General features: G+C 55.7%; 6 protein-coding genes across 6 annotated transcripts; 4 read left to right on the top strand and 2 right to left on the bottom strand.

The window, feature by feature from the left end:
- Window positions 1-453: 453 nt before the first annotated feature.
- On the top strand, window positions 454-1,676 carry B0T26DRAFT_659727 (uncharacterized protein; the record flags this gene model as incomplete). Its single annotated transcript, XM_060438973.1, has 2 exons — window positions 454-1,190; window positions 1,325-1,676. 2 exons carry the CDS (start codon window positions 454-456, stop codon window positions 1,674-1,676), a joined length of 1,089 nt encoding a protein of 362 aa, XP_060289623.1.
- A 3,432-nt stretch (window positions 1,677-5,108) lies between these two features.
- On the bottom strand, window positions 5,109-5,963 carry B0T26DRAFT_660008 (uncharacterized protein; the record flags this gene model as incomplete). The annotated part of the gene is made up of 1 exon (XM_060438992.1): window positions 5,109-5,963. A coding segment is annotated over one exon (855 nt), but the record flags the coding sequence as incomplete, so codon positions are not given.
- A 63-nt stretch (window positions 5,964-6,026) lies between these two features.
- On the top strand, window positions 6,027-6,727 carry B0T26DRAFT_735400 (uncharacterized protein). The gene has a single exon (XM_060443238.1). It carries the CDS (start codon window positions 6,378-6,380, stop codon window positions 6,546-6,548), a length of 171 nt encoding a protein of 56 aa, XP_060289621.1. The 5' UTR covers window positions 6,027-6,377; the 3' UTR covers window positions 6,549-6,727.
- Window positions 6,728-6,754: 27 nt separating this feature from the next.
- B0T26DRAFT_757926 (cytochrome P450 4F3 omega-hydroxylase) lies at window positions 6,755-8,329 on the top strand (the record flags this gene model as incomplete). The annotated part of the gene is made up of 2 exons (XM_060446328.1): window positions 6,755-6,832; window positions 6,884-8,329. 2 exons carry the CDS (start codon window positions 6,755-6,757, stop codon window positions 8,327-8,329), a joined length of 1,524 nt encoding a protein of 507 aa, XP_060289620.1.
- Window positions 8,330-9,404: 1,075 nt separating this feature from the next.
- On the top strand, window positions 9,405-10,459 carry B0T26DRAFT_744895 (putative aldo/keto reductase; the record flags this gene model as incomplete). Its single annotated transcript, XM_060444470.1, has 2 exons — window positions 9,405-9,459; window positions 9,516-10,459. 2 exons carry the CDS (start codon window positions 9,405-9,407, stop codon window positions 10,457-10,459), a joined length of 999 nt encoding a protein of 332 aa, XP_060289619.1.
- Window positions 10,460-11,061: 602 nt separating this feature from the next.
- Window positions 11,062-11,416, bottom strand: B0T26DRAFT_757924 (uncharacterized protein; the record flags this gene model as incomplete). The annotated part of the gene is made up of 2 exons (XM_060446327.1): window positions 11,062-11,155; window positions 11,253-11,416. 2 exons carry the CDS (start codon window positions 11,414-11,416, stop codon window positions 11,062-11,064), a joined length of 258 nt encoding a protein of 85 aa, XP_060289618.1.
- Window positions 11,417-15,973: the final 4,557 nt, after the last annotated feature.

Here is a 15,973-nt window from a genome sequence, read left to right as displayed (position 1 = left end):
AGACCCTGATACGAGATAGTCACCACAGGGGATTTCCGGCGCTGCCAACGTCTCCCGGCGCGTTCCGTAAGCACGCATGGGCGACACCAGCGCGGCAGGGCATGGCCAACCAAGCCCGTACACCGGCACGTCGTGCTGCAGAGAGGGGCAGAGCTGAGTGCGATGCAATCCGTGGCTTGGCCAGGACAGATAGGAGATGGACCGTCAATGTGGGTAGGTCGAGAAGCAAGGTAGCTGGCTTGTACTATTGTAGGGCTTGTCCTATTGTAGGGCTTGTACTATTGTAGGGCCGGCTTGTACTATTGCAGGGCCTTGACTCTAGAAGCAATCGTCACGTCGTTCTTTGTGTCGTTCTTTGTCGTTGCCGCAGCCACCAGTGTCGTTTGTCCTTCTTTGTCGTTGCCGCAGCCATCAGACCAAATCTTCAGTCCGAGCCCCTGACAGCTTTGCACAATGACACACTCGTCTGTGCCGGCCAAGGACCTCCGGATCCCTCGCGGATCCACCATCCTCGTGACGGGCGTGTCGGGCATGATCGCCGTGCACGTCGCCGACGAGGCGCTGAAGGCCGGGTTCCGCGTGCGCGGGACGGTGCGGTCGGCGGCGCGGGGCGACGAGGTGGCGGCGCTGCTGGGCTCGCCGGCGGCGTTCGAGTACGCCGTGGTGCCCGACATGGCGGGCCACGCGGCCTTCCACGCGGCCATGCGCGGCGCCGCCGCCGCCGTGCACTGCGCCTCCATCCACGACTTCTCGGCGCGCCCCGCCGACATGGTCCCGCCCACGGTGCGCGGCAGCCTCAACGTGCTCGACGCCGCCCTCGCCGCCGGCCCAGACCTCAGGAGCGTCGTCTTCACCTCGAGCACCGGCGCCGCCACCAGCCCCCGGCCCGGCGTCCGCTTCCACGTGGGCCGCGACACCTGGAACGACGCCGCGCTCGACCTCGTGCGCGACACGCCCCCCGACCGCCAGGCCGCCATGGGCTTCGACTGGAAGATGAACGTCTACCGCGCGGCCAAGGTCGAGGCCGAGCGCGCCGTGTGGCGCTTTGTCGAGCGCCAGAAGCCCCCCTTCGATGTCAACGTCGTCAACCCCGGCATGAACTTTGGCGGCGCCAAGGGGTCCGTGGGCGTCAGCGGAGCCCAGGTCCTCGGCCTGCTGGACGGCAAGATGCCGCCCATTCCATCCTGTGAGTTTCGCCTCACACATTCTCTCCTGTTCTACATGCATGTGTACGTGATGTGTACGTGATGTGTACGTGATGTGTACGTGCATGTGTACGTAGAAAAGGGGGGAGGGGGGGCCGGGGGGTGTTCGCAGCTGACAGTCCCCAAAAAGTGTACATGGTGGACGTCGTCGACGACGCGCGCATCCACGTGGCGGCGGCCATCGACGCGACGGTCAAGGGCCAGCGCATCTTCGCGTGCGACTCGCCCTTCAACTGGCGCCTCGTCATCGAGGCCATGCAAAAGGCGCTGCCCGACGCGCAGCTGCCGCAGCCCGACCCGCACGAGCTGCTGGACATCAGCACCGTCGACAACGCGCTCGGCGCCGAGCTGCTGCGCAAGTGGTGGGGCCAGCCCGGATACAAGGGCCTGGAGCAGACCGTCCGCGAGACGGTCGGCATGTGTTTGGCGCGCAGGAACGGCGAGTACAAGCGCCGCCAGCCGGCCCAGTGACTAGTTGAGGATAGATTAAGAACACCATGTGTCCGCTATAGCCACAGTCCCGAGTCCAAGCAATATATATAAATTGAAAATACGTCCCCTGACTAGTCAGAATGGTGTTACCAGTCAGAATGGCGTTAGCTGGACGGCCCTTTTCTTTCTTTTTAGCCTCCGGCAGCCCTTCGGGGGCGCCTGCGGCAAGCTGCTCGCTGCGCTCGAAACTCGTTCTCTCCCGAACCGCATTCCAAGGACCGAAGCTGAAATGTTATCTACTAATCCAGAGTCTAGAGTAATCCCCATCTCTAGAGTCTAGATTTTGAACTAACGTATTTTATAAGCGAATGCCCCATATAAGCGAATGCCCTACGCCCCACACTATACCACAATTATCTACAACTATTCCACCACAACACTAGGAAATGACAATAATTGAACTAGGAATAGATAAACCAGACAATTCTCCAGCCTCCTGACAGGTTCTTGCATTATGGCCAGGCTTTCCACACACACCACAACACCGAGCCTTCGTACGAGCCCCCCTTGCACTACCACCACTTTGCCTTGTTTCCTGGGCTAACTGCTCACCCACGGCCTTCTGATCTAGTAGATCCTGTGCCTGTTGTACAGTAAGAGACCCTCCAAGCCGTAGACGTGTTTTTTTAGCCCTCCGTAGCTTACTAAGCTCCTCATTGGCCTTTCGTAATGCCGAGACCTCTGTACGTAACAGGGCCACCTCATGCATCATAGCCATTGTACCTTTAGCCAATTGGTCCACAGCAGTCAGCATAGGTGTCGGAGAGCTGCCTTGGTGGTTAGATATCCGGCCTTTAATAAGCTCCTTCTGTGAGTTAGCCTCTTGGGCGTTTTGTGGAGTCTGAGATAGCCAAGGTAGTGCGGTGTTTGGTGGTGAGGCTGGCGGAGTTGGAGTTCGAAGCCGAACAGTCATCTTAGAAAGTACCCTGCCTGGATCATGCGGTATAAGGCCAGCTCCAGCAAATGCTCCTTGGATGTTTTGGTCGATAAAGGCGATGAAAAATGCCTCTTTGAATGCATAGAGAAAATCCACCTTGGTGATATGTGTGATGTACATACGCATTAACCCCTCGATTTGATCGCCGTAGGCCTTCTTCAATGGCCCAAAACAACCAACATCTAATGGCTGGACTAGATGTGAGGAATGCGGAGGCATACAGAGTGTAATAATGTTATGCTTCTTGCAGTAGTTCTCGAAATCGTCGGAGTGGTGGCTTTCGTGGCCGTCAAGAATTAAGAGCCGGTATCTCCCCTTTGTACGAGATGTTGTATGGAGATCGAAGTGTTTGATAAAATCTAAGTCTTTCGTATTTGTAGTCTAGCCGTTGTCGGTTACTCCGATGTACCAGGTCTCCGGAAGGCCACATTCATACCAGCCTTTCTGGTGGTATTTTCCTTTTAAGAGGATGAATGGTGGGATAGCCCAGCCTTGAGCATTTACTGCTTGGATAACTGTAGCCCACTCACGATTGCCAGGTTGGACTTTTTTAGCCTTCCCATAGCCATCAGAGGTAGTAACAACCATCCCAGTAGTAATCATACCCATCATAAAGCCAGTCTCATCGAAATTGTACATATCGTCGTCAAGGATGCCGTACTTGGCCTTGGTGTTATGTACTAGGGCAAACCACTCGCGAATAATCTCTGGATCTTCGCATTTAGCCCTCTGGTAGTCGTATCTACGCGAAAAACGCGTCCGGAGCTCTAGTTGGCGTTTGACGAAGTTGTGAGCCCAGAGCTTACCGACAGGGGGCGCGTCGCGTTCGCGTAACAATCGGTTGGCCATATCTTCCACAAAACGAAGCCGAGGAGGAAATGCGCGTGTGCAAAGCTCGCTTATATACTGAACAATCGTACTCTCCTCTAGATCCGTAAGTTTCCGAGTTGGCTGGAATATCGCGTCGTGAAGGCTGGCCGGCGCGTCGGCGCCTAAGAGTCTTAGGATCGACTTGATAGATCTTAGCAGCGCCTCGAATAGTAAGATCTGTATCTTTTTCGAGAGCCTGAATGGCCAAGATTAGCCTGGCTTCTTTTGACGGCGACCGCATTTCGAGTGGTGGAAAAAAGCGGTGTTGTAGGTGGAGGTGCTGATTTGTGTGGGGCGTGGGGCATTCGCTTATATGGGGCATTCGCTTATAAAATACGTTACCCAATCCTTTGTCGAGACATATTCAGAGGAGTTGTAGATAAGATGTCGCCCACGTTTGAGCCACTTTTGAGCCACATACCTGCATATCCCTCCAAACACTGCATATTCCTTCATTCGTGACTTTCAGCCCTGATCCCTTTTTCCGGGCTCCCGGACTTCCGAATGCCCTCTTTTTTCTCCCTTGCTACGGCTGAGTCCCTTACGTAGCGCGACTGAACAGACTATTGAACCAGGTTTCCTTTGCCCTTTTCTTGGAAGCATAAAAGGCCTTCTTTCCTGTATTATTAGATTGGATTTAGACGGGGTGGGCGGCGATATATTCGACACCCCTGTACGAATATTTGGCGAATATGATAAGCTGAAATCGATAGAAGTTCTAGCGGGATAAACGCTAAATATTAGTGAGATGAATACTGTAAGTTAGCAGGCTGGTGCTAAGCTACAGCGGGTATTTTCCCTTTACATTTTGCTGCCAGCTTCGCCCCCTATGGTACCCGCAACAGCAGTCCTCATCTCGCTAAGTTTTGGTGCATCATATTCGCCGAATATTTGTACGGGGGTATCGAATATATCGCCGCCCACCCTAGATTTAGACAAACAATTCAAGACCCTTCAAGCACTATCAACTTTGATCACGGGCCAGATAAGATGAAGGCCTTACTCCGCTACCTAGGTAATAGGTATCCACCAAAATTCGTGCGAGCTTCGCTTTGGTGGGCTCGGATGCTGCGTCCAGCTTCATGATGCAGCACGGTTATCTTTCCTCGTCCGAATTTATTTCTATTGATTTGGCACAAGTGGGGCCTCTAGAAGCTCATAGTTGTTCATCACGAGCACTCACTCACTCACTCACTCACTTATTCACTCACTCACTGTAATTATACCTACCTAGGCAGATAGGACAGACCACGTTATACAAAAACGATAATTATTTCCGGCCTTGTTAGTCAACTGCTTGACTGATAACTATTTGACTAATAACTACTCGACTAATAACTACTTGACTAATAACTACTCGACTAATAACTGATAATTGCTTGACTGATAACTGCTTGACTGATAACGCTTGACTAATCACTACTTGACTATAACTGCTTGACTGATAACACTTGACTTATCACTACTTGACTATAACTGCTTGATTGATAACACTTGACTAGTCACTACTTGACTATAACTGCTTGATTGATAACACTTGACTAGTCACTACTTGACTATAACTGCTTGACTGATAACGCTTGACTGATAACGCTTGACTGTAACTACTGCTTGCCATGGTACTGGCGCAGGCGGGGGAACAGCTGCAGCGCGGCCTCGCGCGTCTCGTCGGCAAACACGCGCTCGGTGGCGGCCAGCTGCGCGGCGGCCACGTCGCTGTGCTCCCACGGGAAGTCGCTGCCGAACAGGACGTGGCCGGGCTCGACAAACTCCTTCAGAAGGCGCAGCTGCGGGTCGTACGAGCTGAAGGCGACGTCGATGTAGAAGCGCTGGGCCTCGGCCACGAATTCGTCCTCGGTCATGGCCACTAGCCGGATGCGGCAGCACAGGTTGGCCGCGCGCCGCACCACGTACGGCAGCGTGCCACCGGCGTGCGACAGGATGATCTTGACCGCCGGGAACTGCCGCGTGACGCCCGTCGAGATCAGGTGCACGGCCGTGCGCGTCGTCTCGTGCGTCCAGTCGATGACGGGCGGCGCCAGGTAGCGCGGCTCGTCGATGGCCTCCATGCCCTCGAAGCCCGGGTGCACCAGCACGACGGCGCCGCGGCGGTCGAGCTCGGCCCACGCGGCGCGGAAGTCGGCGTGGCCAAGGTACTTTTGCGCGTAGCTGCTGAACACGACGACCCCGTCGGCCTTGAGCGCGTCGAAGGCGTAGGCCATCTCGGCGATGCACGCCTCGGCCTGGTCCAGCGGCGGCAGCGTGGCCAGGAAGCCGAGCCGGTCCGGGTGCTCGTCGCGGAATCGCGCCGTGTACTCGTTGATCTCGCGGCAGACGGGCCCGATCTGGCTCCGGTCCGACACGTACGGGTGCACCGGGTGGCCCATGGACAGGATGGCCGCCGCGAGCCCCACGTCTCGGATCAGCCCGAGCGTGCCCTCGGGCGCCCACGTCGGCAGCACCAGGCCGCGCGCCTTTTCGATGTTGGCGAACCAGACTGCCCAGCATGTTTAGCAGACTCCGGCGGGGACATGTTCAGACTCTCAAGAACTTACGGTCCCTGAACCGCTGGGGAATGAGATGGTGGTGCGTGTCGATTGTTCCAGACATTTTGACCGTCAACTGCTGATTGTTACTCTGTCCAACCACCCCCAGTCCGAAGTTGTGTGCCTGGAACGATTATTATATCGTATCTGATTTGCAGTGTCTGGGTACTACCAGTGGGTAGGTGCCTAGGCAGATACTTCGGCCCATTAAGCCGCGGTGTCTCATTCCTAGTCATTGATTGCCTTCAATGATTAGCCTTCAATATTGGCCTTCAATATTGGCCTTCATATTGGCCGTCAATATTGGCCTTCAATGATTGGCCTTCAATGATTGCCTTCAATGATTGGCCTTCAATTTATTGCCGTGATGCCGGCGTAAAACATCTAGCTGGTGTTGGAGTTACACGTTCGGGACGGCCGGCGGGTTTACCGTTTTGGATCTCTATGCCGGCTGGTTTGGGCTGCACAAAGAAAGTCCCCTGTAATCCAGATCGCTAGTCATCACTCCTCGAAGTATCCCACAACTAAATCTACAATTTCTAGTGCAAAAAAACAACGCTCGCAAATCTCACTCTGACAGCAATTTGCAACTCACCGTTGGTTGTTGAGTGCCTCAACAGCCAAATCGGAGAACAGCCAAAGCGGAGAACACCAAAGCGGAGAACACCAAAGCGGAGGGTCTTGTACCAAGTGTCCTGTCCACGATGGATTCTCCTTACTCGGGCTGGACGAACCTAAGGGATATATCGCCCATAAAGGCCGCTGGAATGGCGGCCGCTTTGGTAAATACGAGAACAGCCACCCTTGGCCCCTCGAAGCTAACGAGAATTCAGTACTTGGCCTATTACTTGCTCTACGCAATCTATGCCACGACCATCAGCCCCCTCGCCAAGGTCCCTGGACCGCCCGCGCGCAAGTTCTCCTTTCTCCCCTGCATCGCCATGAGCCTGCAGGGTCGCGAGTCCCATGCCGTCCGAGACCTCCACGCCAGATACGGCCCGGTCGTCCGGGTCAACCCCGACATCGTCTCCTTCACGGAGCCAACCGCCTGGCGCGAGATTTACGGGTACCCCGGCGTCAAAAAGTTCAAGAAGTCGGGCTACCGCCAGCTGCGGCCTGGCGTGCCGGACCTGCTGACCGCCAGCGGCGACGACCACGCCCGGCAGCGGGCGGCGCTCAGCCGGGCCTTCTCGGACAAGGCGCTGCGGGAGCAGGAGCACTACTTCCAGGACCACATCGACCTCCTGCTCGCCCGGCTCGACGAGAAGTGCGAGCAGGCGCAGCCCTTCAACATGGTCGAGTGGGTCGAGTTCCTCGCCTTCGACATCATCGGCACCCTGGCCTTCAGCAGCTCCTTCCACTGCCTCGACAACCAGGCCTACCACCCGTGGGTCACGCTGCTCCTCAACTTCTTCAAGTCGACGCACTACGTGCTGACGGCGCGCATGTGCGGCATCTTCTTCCCGCTCGTGCTCGCCTTCGGCCCCATCCGGCACCTGCGCAAGGGCGAGGAGCACCTGCGGCGCAGCTACGAGAAGGTGCGGCAGCGGATCCGCATGGCCGACGACGAGAGCCGGCACGACTTCTGGACGTACATCTCGCGCCAGAACGAGCACAGGGAGGGCTCCATGTCGGTCGAGGAGATGGAGGTCAACGCCGCGCTGCTGATCCCGGCCGGCAGCGACACCATCGCCACCACCGTCTCGGGGTGCCTGTACCTGCTGCTGAAGACGCCCGACGCCCTGGCGCGGCTGCGCGGCGAGCTGGCGCGCGCGTTCGGGTGCGAGGCCGACATCGCCATGGCGCCCCTGGCCGGGCTGCCGTACCTGCGCGCCGTGGTCGACGAGGCGCTGCGCCTGTACCCGCCCATCTCGGGCGAGCTGAAGCGCGCGGTACCGCCCGAGGGCGCCGTGGTCGGCGGCACGGCGCTGCCCGGCGGCACCGTCGTTAGCGTGTACGCGCTGGCGGCCAGCTACGATGCCCGCAACTTTGCGCAGCCGGCGCGGTTCGCGCCCGAGCGGTGGCTCGCCGCCGCCGAGCGGCCGGACTGGGCCAGGGACGACCGCCTCGAGGCGTGCCAGCCCTTCTCGGTCGGGCCCAGGAACTGCATCGGCATGAATCTGGCGTATGCCGAGACCAAGCTCATCCTCGCGCGGCTGCTGTGGCGCTTCGACTTTGACCTGCTGGACGACGGCTTCGACATTGAGAGACAGAAGGTCTACGTCATGTGGCAGAAGCCCCCTTTGCCAGTTCGTCTGCACAAGCGCGCCGTGCAGTAGTTCCTAAGGCACCTGCAACTCTAGAACAAGTGTCATAATTAGCTTCAAGGTGGAGGTTTAAACGCTCGCAATCAATCCTATCTAGTAAAGAGGATATGCTCTAGTCTCGATCCTCTAGTCTCGATCCTTTCAAGTATCGTCAATTGACATTTGACAATGCCAAATTGAAATGCTGGTTTCCATGTTTACCTGTGACGTCACTGTACCTCACAAGTCTCGCGTTTTCTTTGTTTCGGGGCTGATGCGCGGTTTCCGGCTGGGCGGTTTCCGGCTGGCACGTTGGCTTCCCCTGTTCTGCATGGCGTGGCGCCTGCAGGTCGTCCGGCGGGTTTTGCCAAGCACGGAAGGTGGAACCAGCAATCGCATGTTGTGAACGTGTCCATCGGGCTGCGGCTGAGAGCCTCCCGTGCCTTCGGCCAAATTAACCTCCCGCTTATCTGCTTATCCGCTGATCTCTTTTCCGGCCCACGCGCCTACTCCAGTCCACAGCTTCATGATACACAACCAGCTTCTCGTTCACAGTGACACCGGAGATAGGATTAGCTCCTGGGCGTTAAGTCCGCACCCCGTCAAACCCACCACAGCCAGCCCTTCTCGCAATTGAACAACGGGACTAGACTAGTTTTGGAGTGACAACGCTAATTTTTACAGAAGAGCTATCACGGAGTTGCCTGCAGGACCGCAAACCAGGGGAACGCAAACCAGGAGCTAATTAACTTGGACCCGACCTGTCGTTTGTCTGGATTGATTGTCGAGAAGACTCCCGAGAAGGGACCCTTTTGCCCCGAGAAGGGGCCCTTTTGCCTCATCCTCATTGGCATTACCCCTCCATCCCCATCAGATGGCTTCCAGCGTCTTCATCTGAGGGGCTCGGATTTAAGCCAAGCAATACACTTTCAACCCCCTCCAAGGTCGCAACTAGTCGAGACGTTGCACCACCTCTTTCCAGTTTTTCAATTTTAGACAAAAAAACTGGGATTGCATTCCTGTCCCTGGCAGCGAACAGGCTTGCTTTCAACACCATCAAACCCCCGCCAAGACGCTTGCCGCACATATTTATCCCGACATCTCCAAGATGACGACTACCATCGCTGGCAAGACGGTCAGCCAGAATGGCCTCGGACTCATGCGTGATTACAGGCCCCACTCGCGCTTGGCAATGCTGCACGTGCTAACCAGACCGCAGGCTTCACCGAGCACGAGGCCGCGATGCCGGACGAGGAGACGTTTGCCGTGCTCAAGGCGGCCGTCGCGGCGGGCGTCACGCTGTGGAGCGCCGCCGACTTCTACGGCACGCCCGAGAGCAACTCGCTGCACTTGCTGGCGCGCTACTTCGCCAAGTACCCCGAGGACGGCGACAAGGTGGTCGTGTGCATCAAGAGCGGCGTGGTCGACATGAAGAAGCTGCTGATCGACGGGTCGGCCGCCGGCGTGCGCCGGTGGGTGGCCAGCGCCAACGCGATCCTCGGCGGCGTCAAGAAGATCGACGTGTTCGGCATCGCGCGCGTCGACAAGAAGGTGCCCATCGAGGAGACGGTCGGCGCGCTCGCCGAGCTCGTGGCCCAGGGCGCCATCGGCGGCATCCAGCTCAGCGAGGCCGGCCCGGCCACCATCCGCCGCGCTGCCGCCACCGCCAAGATCGACCTCGTCGAGGAGGAGGTCAGCTTGTGGTCGACCGACGTGTTCAGCAAGGGCATCGCGGCGGCCTGCGCCGAGCTCGCCATCCCCATCGTCGCGCACTCGCCGCTCGGCGCCGGCATGCTGACGGGCCGCATCAAGAGCCTCGACGACCTGCCCAAGGGCCACTACCCGCGCGTGTTCCCCAAGTTCCGGCCGGGCAACTTCGAGAAGAACCTAGAGCTGGTGCGCGAGCTGGAGAAGTTCGCGCGGGCCAAGGGCGCCTCGCTGCCGCAGCTCACGCTGTCGTGGGTCAGGGCCCAGAGCTCCAGGCCCGGCGTGCCGTTCATCATCCCCATTGCCGGCGCGCGGTCCGCCAACAGGATCAAGGAGAACCTGGCCGCCGTGGACTTGTCGGGCCCGGATCTGAAGGCCATTGACGACATCTTGGCCTGCTTCCCGGTTTACGGCACCAGGTACCCCGAGGCAGGCATGGCGCTCGTCGATTTTTGAGCGTTTTGGAAGGGTTCCTTTGGAAGAGAGGGGAAGGAGGACCGCGGTCATCCAGACTGCCCTGGAGGCTAGGACCAGTCTAACTGAAGAGCTCGGAACAATGAGCATTGATTATGGCGCCATCTCACATATCGTGACTGTTGGAATCACCAGGTACCGGTACTGGAATCAACAGGGCGCGCTGTTCGCCGTATATTGGTGGTTCAAGTGTTGGATTTCGTTGTCTATGTGTGTCTCTAAGAAGGAAGGTGGAAGTGGCCGTAGGCCACTTATTTAGGTTCGGTGGCCCTGCGCCCCTGCCCCTCCACAGCCACATGTGGCTGCCTTCGCCTCCACCCCCACATCTGTGGCTGACTAGCGCGTTGTTCCAACAGACCGTGACCGTTTAATTAGTTATCTTCTCTCACAGACCACCGACTGGGACGCGTCATCAATTAAGAGCATCCCCCGTTCGGTCAGCTGGTGATCTCGAGCGTATATTCCATGTGGAGGCCGCATTCCTGTCGGGCCCCACGACTAAATAGAGCTGGTATTGTCGAGGGTGCTAAAGACGGCTAGCCGCTGCTGGGATTCGAACCGCAGCCTCTATGGGTCAGGATCGTCTACAGGCACGTGTACGTTAGCTGCCGGAACTGCGACGCCTCCTGCTTGGTCCGGAACTGCTGCTGGCCCGTCAGCATGCGGAATCCGGGCAGGCTTGAACGCCGTCACGGTGCCTTTCGATTGCGGGATGTAGTAGATGATCTGCCCCCCCCCGCCCCCCCCCCCCCCCCCCCCGGCCGCCTTCTCGAACCCCAAGCTAGGCTTCAGCGGCACCCGGTGGTAGCTGCCGTTGCGCGCCTTGAAGTACAGCACCGCCGTCCAGTAGTTGGAGAAGTCGTCGGCAAAGGTGCAGGTAGTGCATGTGGTGCACGTGGTGCACGTGGCCTGGGCCGGCGGCGGCGACTTGGGGTCCATGGTGACGTTCAAGGCATTCTGTAAGCGCCCCGTTTGTTAGTTGTTTGTGTGTTCATGCATCTTGCTATTTTCATGATCGAATGTTGATCTGATGTTTGTTGTAGAGTCTGGCCCGTGATCAAAGTTGACAGGGGTTTGAAGGGTTTTGAAAGTAAACAAAGGAAATTTCGTGATACTAGGAAGTGAGCGTCATAGAGGGCCTTTTAAGGTTCAACTCGGTTATGGCTCGGATGTGGCTCAAATCTTAGGTGACATAGAGCAAGGGGTGTAGGGCCCCACTCCTCCAACAATCTGGTGAAGGTGAGGCGATGGTGCCAGGCCGGGTTTAACCAGGCTAGAGTCACGTCAGTGCCGTGCTCGAACAGGGGCCGAAGGGGGGCTAGTCACTGTCAAGCCTCTCGGTCACCAAGGAGGAGCACGAAAAGCGTAGCAGCGCATTCCCGGCCTCGCGGTAAGCGCCAAGACGGCAACAGCCTGGTTCCAGTGCATCGCGGGCTTGTCCAAAACCCGGCAGCGGGTGTTGTTCTGAGTTCTCGCCTCTTTGTGGTGTGGAGTGACTCGTCTGTGTCGACAGGAAAAGTGTCACAATATTGGGATTAGTGAGCAAGAAAGATCTAGAAGCTGCTATGTGATTCTTCGCCACCAGCTTTTGCCACTATTCATGACTATAAAAAAGAGACTTTTGGACCTGCAAAAGGAAACAAGAGATTAGACCTTTTCAGACAATTCAAGCCTTACCTCCCTGTATCAAATGCTTCATTTCCGTTGCCCTGTGAATGCGCGTGACAAAAAGTGTATGAGTGCAGTGAATGTGTATTGCTTGCTTGAGAGATCAAGCAAGAGCTATCTAGAACCGTGGGCACGGTTGTTGTATATATCTATCTACTGGACCAATAACAATGGTCCCACTGTCTCGTGGTCCCGCATCCGGGACGCCGGTCCTCCGGGGCTGTCCTGTGTCCCCGGGCCCAAGTTCTCGGGACCCTGGGACACCTCTGATTGGTCCACACCAAACAGGGAGTGCCCCACCTTCACGCATTTCCGCAGGGATTCGTAACAGCGATGTAAGAGGGCAGGTACGCCGGATCAAGGTGGTCACAATGAAAGAAAATAGGAGGGTGAGCAATGACTGGTATTGGGGTAAGACTTCAACCTGGCCCTCGCAAAGGAGAGGTCGAGGGCCATTGTTTATGAGCCTTGATGCACGCACCCACCACTTTTTTCCTCCCACCTACCTGGGGGTCATTGGTAGCTGGCAACAACACAGGGCCGCTTTTTGTATGGTAAAATGCCGTATTGCATGGCAGCCACCCAACGGCCTACCGGGCATTAAGGAAGCATACCGGGCACTAAGGAAGCTCGGCAAAGTCAAAATGACACTACTTACACTTCCACATGCCGGCAATTGTGTGCGCAGTTGGTGTTTTAAGGTCTGCAGCGGCCAGGTGGCCTTTGAAGGCTTTTCCTTTGCCAAACAACCCTTGAACACATCATCAATCTACCTTCCCGCTCACAGTCTTCGTAATTGTCACGGCGCGCAACGGCCGTAGCATACTATAACCCACTACAGGTTGCAAGTTGTCGACTTGCAATTCTAGCATCCTTTTAGGGGTTCTAGCGCAGTGGTAGTGGGTGCTGTGAGCTGGCGCCGTCACAGTAATGCCTTTTATCGAGATTTGGTCTGACGATTCAAGCTCCCTCGCCCTCGCCGTCCCCGGCTCCCTCGCGCTGGCTGTCGCTGTCCCGTGAAGATGACCCTTATCCTCGTAGGAAGGGCAGCGAGAGTTACCAGGTTGACATAGACTAGGTTACTAGATTGATAGAGTCGACGCCAGGGAATTGCATCACTGTGTCAACAAATTAGGATTGAACAGATAGATCATTTAGGCAACTGGGCGCCTACCATGAAATTTGGCAAATTTAGGTACAAATCCGGGCCTCAGAGTTGGCATTTGCAAGTTACCTTTATTCCGAAGCCGACTCAGCAACGAAGAAATCGTCAAAATTAAAAACACCACGGTAAACGCGTTTTCAGGGCTTTTGGAGGTTTTGATGGCTTCAACGTTGTTGACCCGGGCGCCCGGGCGGCTGGGTTGGCATATGGGAAGCGCATGGGCGGGGAGACGGGGTTTCACGATTTTACCGGCCTAAAATAGGCTCTGCGTATCTCAACTGCCAACGGCTGCCAAGGTCCCCAGGCAGGTGCGAGGAAAAGAGTGGTGGGTGCGTGCATCAAAGCTCTTGTTTATATACATGCTCAGGGGCTCAGTCCCGAATGTGCTAGTGGGCACAAGGCGCCCGGTATTGGCTTAGCGGCTCATGCCAGCCGGCAGTGGTCTGGCCCGGTGGTGCTAATTAGATGGTCAATGCGTGCAAGGGAGTGCGCGTTGACAGGTACTTAGTAAGGTGGGTGTCCTTTTCCTTTCACCCGGTCTCGTCAAAGTTATATATATCTTCGTCAAGGATTCCGTATTTAGCTTTAGTATTATATACAAGTACAAACCAGTCGCGAATAACTTTCGGATCTTCGTATTCGGCCTTTAATAGTCGTAAAACGCGTAAAACGCGTCCAGAGTTCTGGTTAGCGTTTGACGAAGTTGTGAGCCCAGAGCTTGCTCTTGTACGTGATCGAAGTTGACAGCGCATTAAATTGTCTAGCCAAATAGATCTAAAAGTACAGAAAAGAACGCTTCCTTATCCTCGTTGAAAGAAGGCAGGGGAAGTTTTGTAATCGCTCGAAATGAGGGCATTCCGAGGCTAGGAATGAAAGAAAAATAAAGAATGAAGGAAGTACAGTTGTGGTGCATAACGATGTTATTTCAGTACTTCGCTAAATACACGCCCGGAGTTTAGTTTCCAATAAAATCTCCACCAGCCGCAATCACCGCTTCCACCCTCTGCTTCATAGATCTGGCACAGTTCCGTAGCATCTCGGTCGGTACAGCAGCCCAAGCTTCCTTTATAGCTTCGATCAATGCCTTACCCGTAGCACGGGGGCCGGGACCCTGCGACTATTTTTATTGGTTCTACAGATAGATATATACGATGACCGTACCCACGGTCTTAGATAGTTCTTGCTTGGTATTACAAACCACTCGACTGTTAGGGTCGTTTGTCTGTAAGGGAGCACGGGCTCCACAGGATGCTGGGGTTGGTAATTATGAAGATAGAACAAAGGGCAAGCTCCTTTCGTACGGGTAATACAGTCAAATCGGAATGCCACTCAAAGTGTATGAGTGCAATGAATGTGTATTGCTTGCTTGAAGAACCAAGCAAGAACTATCTAGGACCGTGGCTACGGTCGTCGTATATATCTATCTAAGGAGGACCAATCAGAGTTCCTGACTCACATGCTCAGTTGTGCTCAGTCCTAGACGCACTGATCCCTACTGAGCTCCCCGCTCAGTGCGCTCAGTGGGTCTCGGCACTGATCCTACTGAGCTCCCCGCTTAGTGCGCTTAGTGGGTCTCGGCAACGGCCCCACTGAGCACTCCCTCATTGGATGCACCCTTGAGCGAGAGCCCCCCACCTTAAATGCTGTTCCAGCCAATCCACAGAAGGCGGGCGCGCCCTCTGCACCTTTGAACCAGGATCGTAACACTTGGTTCTGCAAGCAAGCAATACACATTCACTGCACTCATATACTTGAGGTGGCATTCCGATTTGACTGTATTACCCGTGCGATAGGAGCTTGCCCTTTGTTCTATCTTCATAATTACCAACCCCAGCATCCCGTGGAGCCCGTGCTCCCTTACAGATAGACGACCCTAACAGTCGAGTGGTTTGTAATACTATTATCTTCAATCCACCGCTTCATCCACGGCCAGAAATTCTCAATAGGATTAAGGTCGGGGCTCCGAGGTGGAAAATCGACCACAACGCCGGTAGGAAAATGCTCCTGGATCCAAGCCTTGGAAGACTTCGATGTATGCGCTGGGGCATTATCTTGTTGGATTGTCGAGCCAGAAATCTTCTTATGGAAGTCAAGAAGTAATGGAAACACATATTCTTGGTATTTTGCCGAGTTAATATGCCCCTTGGCCTTGGATAGGTCTTTAGACTTATCCTTGAGCTCTTTATCCCACACAATAAAAGGGCCTTTCTGAGATTCGGCGAAACATCCCCAGAACATCCACCCTTTACGGCGAACTTTAGGTTGTGGGAATTCTGTTGGTTTCTCGCCAGGTAGGAGAATCAGAGACTTACGACCAGAGCTTCCGTTGACCCAGGTTTCGTCGCTCCAGATCCATGACTCCCAATCATCCTCGGAGAGGTGCCGACGTTGTAGACACCAAGTTAGCCGATTAGATTTATGGGTAGGTTGCAGGATAATTATCGATGGTTGCTGTGTAATTACACAGCCAAGAGCCCCCAGGGCATACCGAATGGCCTGGTTCGAATAGCCAGCTAAGCCTGAGATACGGTCTGCTAGCCGGCTAGGTGGAATTCCCCGGCGAGAGGGTATGCCTTCCTCTAAGAAAGTCGGGATAAGCTGTTTCTGTGGTGTAGCTAGTGTCACGGTCGGCGCCCAGCTGCACCGAACCCCGCCATGACGCT

This window comes from Lasiosphaeria miniovina, assembly GCF_030549165.1.
Source record: "Lasiosphaeria miniovina strain SMH2392-1A chromosome Unknown B0T26scaffold_9, whole genome shotgun sequence".
Lineage (NCBI taxonomy): Eukaryota > Fungi > Ascomycota > Sordariomycetes > Sordariales > Lasiosphaeriaceae > Lasiosphaeria > Lasiosphaeria miniovina.
Note: the sequence above shows the minus strand (reverse complement) of the source record. Positions and strands in the feature narration are given on the sequence as shown.